This window comes from Helianthus annuus, chromosome 15, assembly GCF_002127325.2.
Source record: "Helianthus annuus cultivar XRQ/B chromosome 15, HanXRQr2.0-SUNRISE, whole genome shotgun sequence".
Lineage (NCBI taxonomy): Eukaryota > Viridiplantae > Streptophyta > Magnoliopsida > Asterales > Asteraceae > Helianthus > Helianthus annuus.
The window spans coordinates 128,469,125-128,477,528 of record NC_035447.2 but is presented as its reverse complement, the minus strand read 5'-3'; the positions used below and the strand labels follow the sequence as shown (position 1 = coordinate 128,477,528).

The window sequence follows — 8,404 nt, the reverse complement described above, 5'->3', positions numbered from 1 at the left end:
ATTATTATTATTATTATTATTATTATTATTATTATTATTATTATTATTATTATTATTATTATTATTATTATTATTATTATTATTATTATTGAATGTAAAAAGAATGGACGTTATAAATGAAGTTTAATTTTCATAAATAAAAAATAAAAAATAAAGTTTACAATACCAATGGGGTGATGGTCCATTGGCAAAGACAAAGCCTTTAAAAGCATCTAGGATGGGAAGGGGAAGGTGTTGGCTTCAAGTCCCACAAACGACATGGCATTAAAGAAATTAGCCGTTCAAAAGAATAAAAACAATAAAAACGCCAAACTTACTTAAAACGCCAAAATATTTACTATGATCCTGATCTAAAAACGATAAAAACGCCTCGTATTTATTAAACGCCAAAAAATGGAAAGGTGATGTGACACGCGTTTAAAAAAAAGAAATATGAAAGGACAAAAAAGCCCCTCCGCCTTTCTCTATGTCGCGTGACATGTGTTGGGCCAGGATGCATTCTCACCGTTCTCACACTTTTGGGCCCGTTCCTATATATACATATACGTATATATGTATATACATATATACACGTATACGTATATAGGGGAAGGTTCAAATGAAAACCACTAGTTATTGTGAAAACTAGAAAACTAACTAAAACCCACTAAAAAGGAGGGAGGGAAGACTTTTAATGAAGGAGGGGTAAAATTGGAACAAAAAATATATAACTTTTCAAACATTTCTCATTTCTCCATACGTTATCATTTTAAAACAAAAATGGCACCATAAGATCACAAATTTTCTTATCTTTCATTCAAGTATATTCGAGCATATTTTTTATGACATAAAAAAAGATTTATGGTGTCGTCTTGTTTTCAATACTATTATTATAGTAGTGTACATGTGCAATATAACATGTACTACAATGTGCATTACATGCTTAAAATTAGTTTTTTGATTCTAGTTTAGCTTTTAGGGTTAGTTTTTTTGGAGGTTTAGGATTAGGATTAGGTTTTTGGGTGTGGGGGGGAGGGGGGTTTAGGTTTTTGGGGGGTGGGGGTGGGGGGGTTAGGTTTTTTTCGGGTTTATGTTTAGGGTTTAGTTTTAGGTTTTCGGTAGGGTGGGGGTGGGGGGGTTTAGGTTTGGGGGGGGGGGGTTAGGCTTTTGGTGGGAGGGTGAATTTAGGTTTTGGGGGGGGGGGGGTGGGGGGTTTAGGTTTTTGGTGGGTGTCGGTGGGGGGTGGGTTAAGTGGTTTAGGCTTTCCGTATTAGTGCACATGTGCAGTACAACCAAAAAAAATTTTTTTTTTTTGAAATTTTTTTTCCATATATAAAAAGTAGCGATTTTTCTAAAAAAAATTGTAAAAAAAAAAACAATTTTTTTGTATTTTTTTAGGTTTTTTAGGCTTTTTTAGTTAGTTTTCGAGTTTTCACAATAAAAATGGTTTTCATTTGAACCATCCCCTACGTATATATGTATATACATATATACACGTATATATATACGTATATGTATATATATATATGTATATATATGTATATACATATACGTGTATATACATATATATATCTATACTATATTAATAAGCATATCCAAAGGACTTCTTAAGGTCATTAAAATTTCCTTAAAACACCTTTAATGCATAATGTACATCCCACTAAAGCAAAACAACATTTACTATCCCAATTATACCCTTTTGGTCACTGAAACAATAAACACGGACACAAATTAGGGTTTCACAAATATCCTCATTCTTATCCGCCTCCGTTTCTCTCTTCCTCTCTTGGCGATTCAGAAACACGAAGCTATCTTCACCAGATCTGTTTGAGATTTTGCTTTTTTCGGCTGCTATTGATGGTGGTTGTCTGGTTAAGTTGGCATTCCGACCACTCGACAACCGTAAGGTAAGATTTACTGTTGATTGTGGTTATTTCCTTTGAAGATTTGACTGTTATTTCCTATGAACATGTGTTCACCACAGATCGACGGAGAAGAGGTGCAACTGACACTTTTAGATCTACGCCCCCCAAACCCTAATGCGTTCAAACATTCAGATCTGGTATAAGGTAAGATTTGTTGTTGATTGTGGTTATTTCCTTATGAAAATTTGATGATTTAACATGTGCTCACCACAGATCGACGGAGAAGAGATGCCACAGACACTTTTAGATCTACGGCCCCCAAACCCTAATGCGTTCAAACATTCAAATCTGGTATAAGGTAAGATTTTTTGTTGATTGTGGTTATTTCCTTTGAAAATTTGATGATTTAACATGCAACTGAGCTTTTAGATCTGCTGCTCACAAACCCTAATACGGTCAAACTTTTAGATCTGGTATAAGGTAATTAATCGATTGTTTAGTTGATTTTTGTGTCGACCCATGTTTTAAATTTTGAGTTTAATTGTTTTTGATTGAAGAGTTTTTGTTCGATTCATAGTAAGAAAATGGGATTTATGGTGGTTCAGGTGTTGGAGGGTAACCAACCTGTTTTGATGTTCTACCTGGCCAATGTGGATTTCATATCTTGTAGAGTAATTCGATAAAATGATTTAAAATAGTTCAAATTTGTTCCCTGTCTAAGATCTAGGGTTTTATTGTAGCTTTTGAAGTTAACAGATTTAATTCATGCGATTCTATTGGAACAGGTGATGAGTTTGTTGCAAAACATGACTTAACGAAGATGAATCATGTGGTTTGTTCGAAGCCTAGGCAAGTCAACCTCTTCAGTTCCACCTTGAACGGGCCTGCTATGAATTGAAGATGACAAATGTGGTATATGTTCTTTAAGTCAGGGTTTTATTTCCGTAAAGAAGTTTGTTTTTACTCTGAAATGAATTATTATGTGTATCTTGCAGCTATCAGCCAGCTGGACTTATATGAATATAATTCAGGCCCAGACTGAGCATGAATTTATGCACAATATTTCTGAGGAGGTCTGCTCTCATTTACATTCTGGAAAGTGCTCCGTTCAATGATAGCCAAAAATGGTGTAAGAAATTCACTACTTGTAGCACCAATGCCAACTGCTTCAACAAGTCATATTCTTGGAAATAACGAGTGTTTTGAGCCCTACACTTCCAATATCTACAGCCGTCGGGTTTTAAGGTAGCTAATTTCTATTACATAAAAAGATATAAAAGAATAATATAAAACTTTAACCAGTTATTTTCGTCTGCAGTGGTGAGTTTGTTGTGGTGAACAAGCATTTGCTGCATGATTGACAATCTCACTAAGGTAATGGAGATCTCTGATTGATAATCTCACTAAGGTAATGTTTTAAAATGTTATCATTGCTCTCAGACAGGTCATTTTTGATATGGGTCAAAACGGGTTGGGGTGGGTTATTGACCCGAATTTTTTATATCCATTTCCTAATAACTTTGTGACAAAAGATAAGATATTGAGTATAGTACAAAACAATATGGATGTAGCAATCTAAACCTTTAGGATGATCTGTGCATTGGCAAATATATTTTCTATTCCTTTAAAATACGTGTATTTATTTTTGTGATCTGGACTTAACATTTTAATCTATTGTTATGTTACGAGGATCAGAGTATATCCCGCTAATTGGATCGGATGATGCAAGATACACTTTGTTGGGAGTGCCCAACTTTGAATAATGAAGCGACTTCTTTTTTTGATCGAGCCAAGCTTATAAAAAGTGAATTTGGATCGAGCCGGTGAGATATCGAAGGAGATTATGTCGGTTCGAAAGACGATCGAGCAGGTGAAGCTTGTGACGATGGAAGCTCAGATGGTTGAAAATTCTTTAGGCATACATGGAGATGAGATATTGTATGTTGGCGATCGTATATAGCCAGATGTAAGTGTTTCTAAAGTACATCTTCATTGACGGACAACCTTAATTTTTTCTGGTAGTTCAGTGATGCAACTATGCAAGTGCTATTTAAGATCTTTACAATTATGAACCATGGAATCCTTTAATTCAAAAAATCTTCTCAAATATTTGCCGTCTTGCAGGTGAATCAAACTGTTACCAAGGGTGAATAGCAGCTCATCGAAGGTGAATGGCAAATGACTTGGAGTTCACAGGTTGGTTTTTTATGTGTACTTTTGGATAATGATAAAGTTATCATGTAAGAATTTTCTTTTATATCATTGTTGAAGGGAAATTGAGACATTTAACACAATCCATAAAATTATTTTTCTTAGATAGTCACAGGTAGTTGGACAGAGAATGCAGCCAATGCGCGATTAACACCCGGTCTAGCAGTTCTTGGCTTGTTGATTGGACCAGTACCCATGCGCGATACACTGGTGTACACGGCCAGAATATCACCGCAGCAAAGGAGAGGTGAGCCGGTGCCTCAAGAACTGCTAGACCGGGTGTTAATCACGCATGGGTACTGGTCCCATCAGCAAGCCAAAAACCAGTTAAATGGTAAACCATTGTAAATAATTGTTACCGACTTTAACAAATTGACGATCTTGTATCAGGTATTTGCCATCTCAGATGGTAGCTAATGAAGTAGCATTCCAGCAGCATGCGGATTCGCCAATGACGATTTCTAGGAATATAACTGAAAGTGATCATGAGATGTCAGTGGATAATAGAAGTGGTTTGGATTCAAAGGAGTTATTGACGGTTCCGGATAGTAACGCGGGTGAGCTGGCGGTGGTCCCCATGAGGAAGCCAAAGGGAGCTGAGGTGGCACAACGCAGGATTCGTCGTCCGTTTTCTGTTTCCGAAGTGGAAGCTTTAGTCAAAGGTGTTGAGAAGCTTGGAACAGGAAGGTATAATATTATCATTACGAGTTTATATGAAACCTCAATAAAAAAAGAAACAGGATGACAGAGATTTTTCAGCCGTTTAATTTCTAAACCTAATGCCAGTGAGTTAATTTCTAAACCATAAAAATTGTTTTGTAAATAAGCCTATCTTGAAGTTGGTATGGGTATACTATTTAAACCAGTGTCGTTCTCGGTAGTTACTTAGCGATGATGACAGTTATATTTTTCTGGGCAGCTTATAAACAGACTTCTTTCCAGTATGTGATTTAATTAGTGGGCTGGGCCGGGCTGGTTGGGTATCGATTAAAACGGGTCGGGTTGCTTGGCTCGAAACACTTATAATTTTTTTTTGCAAATGAATCCGCAGCGTACAAATGAATCAGTTGTTTATAACTTATATAACTAAACAAGACAACCAAGCTGTGCGGTCAGCAGTATTAAAATATTTGTTATAAAATTACATCACTTACATTAAGACCGTGGGGTATGGCGGGGCTTGGGTTGGGGCTTGGGTTGGGGCTTGGGTTGACATGTGGAATGGGAAAAAAAAACCCACGCCCATGGGGTATGGTGGGGCTTGGGTTGGGGGCATGAGTTGACACATGGCCATTGAGAGCCCGCCATGTCACCTTGCTAGCCCGCCCCACGCCCGGCTTCAAACCCACGCCAAAGGGGCCACGCCCAAACCCAAGCCCCAACCCAAGCCCCAGGGGTGGTGGCTTGGGCGTTTTCACCCCACCCACGCCCCAACCCAAGCCCCATACCCAATGGCCTAAAGGGTTTATTACTCCGAACAGTTTTTAAACATCAACCCCTCCCTATTTGAAAAGTATGTTTGAGTAACATTCAAGTCAACTTTCTGTGAAATGTAAACAGTCTGGTGGACAGTCGTACCTGGTTTCTTAGGAAGAAGAGACGGACTTCCATCGAACGCAGCATGGATCGAATTCGCTTACCATCCTTTTCGTGGGAATCATCTTTGGCATACTTTGAATCTAAAGGTTTAGATGTGCAAGACATGGTTACACTCTTAGGTAAGTCATCTATTCTAACAATATTGTTCCTATATTTATAACACACTGATAATTACTTGCAAGTCAAGCATGCTGATATTATGATCACGAAAGACCAAACTCTAAATATTGCCAGAACCGCACTCTTTAGTCACACATTTTTTTATAAGTTCTCAATAAAATTTATAACTTTTAGGAGCACATATGATGAGAAGAGTTCGATGCATTAACATTCATGATTGCCTATACAACTTCAACAACACTAGAAAACCCGACCCCACAATAGAAGAATCTACATTGAGTTACTTAAGGAACGGATGCCCTCCAAAAACGAGGTTGGGTCAACCTAACCCGCTCATAAACTTAAACCCGAGCAACCTGGACCAGCTCTTTACCAACTCCTACTACTCGCAAGTGTTGACCAATAAAGTTGTTTTAGGCGTCGACCAACAGCTTCGCTATGGGGGTGACACGTATGTTAAGCGATGAATATGCTTCGCCGATTCCAGATTTTAAGCTGCAGTTTACTTTTTCAATGGCTGGGATGGGTGGGCTTAAGGTTATAACTGGAACTGATGGTCAGATCCGACTCAACTGTCGAATGGTTAACAAGTAGATTGATTGTGGTTATTTTGTTATTAATAAATAGTTGGATTGTGTTTCATTAATGAAAATCAAAATCTAATTCTCTGCTGCTGATATATAAGAATTGTAATGAGTTCTTTAATTCTATGTTTACAAGTTGTATATTGCTTCAGTTATAAGTTTTCAAACCGGATGAAAGTCGTCTGAAATGTATTAAAATGCATAAAATCCTCCTAAATCCCATATTAAAAAAAGTTAAATTAGTTTTGTGATAATATTGTTCTTGCAGCTATATTAGTTATTTATAAATTCAATAAAAATTTAAAAAAAAAGTTGAGTTTCGACTCACACTAATAAACCAAACAATCGTTAAACGCCATAGAAAGTTACATCAAGAGCTACATCGATAGAGAGATTCTCAAGTCAAATAAAGTCAAACCTATCGCTATTGTTTTTGGTCAACTACTCAATTTACAGTCACAATAATGCATCTTACTTTTTCATCCTTTTATCATCACACGTAAAAAAAGTTGTTTTTTCTTCTCCATTTTATGTTACATGCTTCCGATTTTTCACCGTCCTTTTAATAGTTCTTTCTTATATGTGGTGGTGTGCCATATCAACTTCAACTTCGGTTTAAACTGTTAGCTATTTTTGAACCAAACCGACATGAAAACTCATCATTTTAGATTACAAAAGTAATAATGCAGTGTGGCTTAGTTTAAACTCTTAGCTTCTTAAGAAAAACAAGTTAGGCGGATTGATTTGATTAGTTTTGAGCTTATGGTTGTGCTTTTGTTGGCTTGGCGCAGTTCAGTTTGTTTACATCTTTTTAAAAATCTTTAAATCCCCATGACCGGTTTTGAAGTATCTTAACCAAAAATTTAGATTTTAGTTACGACCCAACTGAACTGAACCTTCTCATGCACACCACTAGAATTATTAACAAGTGTTGTGTTTTCCGTTGCATCGCGAATTTGGTTTTGGTTATGGCTAAAAATCGAACCTCCCCGCACATAGCCCTAAACTCACCAACCTAATTGATATGTTTCCCGCCGCATCGCGCGGGTAAATGACTAGTATACATATATACATATATATAGGGGGTGGTTCAAATGAAAACCGCTTTTATTGCGAAAACTCGAAAACTAACTAAAAAAAAGCCTAAAAAACACACCAAAAAATTTTTTTTTTACAATTTTTTTATTAAAATTCGCTAGTTTTTATATATTAACAATTTGTAGTACTATTACACGTGTGTACTATTACACATGTGCGCTACAAATTGTTTTTTTTTTTTTTTGAAAAAAAGTTTTTTTATATAACTTAAATAGCAAAAATTGGTATGTTTTTTTAGGCTTTTTTAGTTAGTTTTCGAGTTTTCGCGATAACTAGTGGTTTATATATATATATATATATATATATATATATAAACTTTTTATTTTATCTTACCCCTATATATATATATATATATATATATATATATATATATATGTATAGGGGTAAGATCAAATAAAAAGTTTATTTTGCCTAACTTGCTTGCATCATATCGCACAAATAAGGCATTAGAGAGCCCTTTCTCTTCCTTTATTCGCCGCAGGAAGAAATTCCAACTATGCTGCCTTCTAACGATAGGACTGGAATCCGAGCTCCTAGGCAAAAGCTTGAAGCTTGAAGACAGAAAGATAGGATGAGAATGAATCTTAACCATTCATTTTTCAAATCAGTTGTTAAGATTAAAGTTTAGGAGAAAGAAGGAGTGGAAGAGTATCTTTAAAAAATCATATTTATGGATTTTCTCTCTACACATGCTAGACACATGCATATTCCACCCCCATTTTTTAAACGTTCATAACTTTTTTATACGACATTATTTTCTCATAAAAATTTCACCGTAAAATCGAGCGTCTTTTTATCTTTAATTTGAGTACCATATTGCTATATAAATAATGAAGACTAAAAAAACCCGCTAAAATGTGTTGTATTTCTATGTTTTATAACATTTTTTTGTGCTTGATTTTTGTACTATATTTTTGTGCTTAATTTTTTTGCCTTAATTTTTTTTCT

The 8,404-nt window shown here is 35.7% G+C and overlaps 1 protein-coding gene across 4 annotated transcripts; it reads left to right on the top strand.

The window, feature by feature from the left end:
• Positions 1-1,719: 1,719 nt before the first annotated feature.
• On the top strand, positions 1,720-6,453 carry LOC110886770 (probable peroxidase 26). Of its 4 annotated transcripts, none has more exons than XR_002562990.1 (11): positions 1,720-1,886; positions 1,964-2,048; positions 2,118-2,202; positions 2,630-2,756; positions 2,840-3,089; positions 3,163-3,218; positions 3,540-3,810; positions 3,969-4,040; positions 4,446-4,742; positions 5,616-5,773; positions 5,949-6,453. XR_002562990.1 is itself a non-coding variant. In XM_022134612.1 (9 exons), the coding sequence occupies exons 7-9, from the start codon at positions 4,462-4,464 to the stop codon at positions 6,239-6,241; spliced, it is 732 nt and encodes a 243-aa protein (XP_021990304.1). In that variant the 5' UTR covers positions 2,251-2,324; positions 2,630-2,756; positions 2,840-3,089; positions 3,163-3,218; positions 3,540-3,810; positions 3,969-4,040; positions 4,446-4,461; the 3' UTR covers positions 6,242-6,453. The 4 variants fall into 4 exon arrangements, 1 of the variants encoding a protein (XP_021990304.1); XR_002562991.1 differs by having other exon boundaries at positions 3,163-3,252; XR_002562992.1 differs by lacking the exon at positions 2,118-2,202.
• The last annotated feature ends 1,951 nt before the right edge of the window (positions 6,454-8,404 follow it).

Bases quoted from the DNA above. Each gene is read 5' to 3' on its own strand.
- LOC110886770 (XM_022134612.1), top strand. From the start codon at position 4,462: ATGGTAGCTAATGAAGTAGCATTCCAGCAGCATGCGGATTCGCCAATG. The intron at 4,743-5,615 runs GTATAATATTAT...AAATGTAAACAG, and splicing joins GAGAAGCTTGGAACAGGAAG to TCTGGTGGACAGTCGTACCT. The intron at 5,774-5,948 runs GTAAGTCATCTA...TATAACTTTTAG, and splicing joins AGACATGGTTACACTCTTAG to GAGCACATATGATGAGAAGA.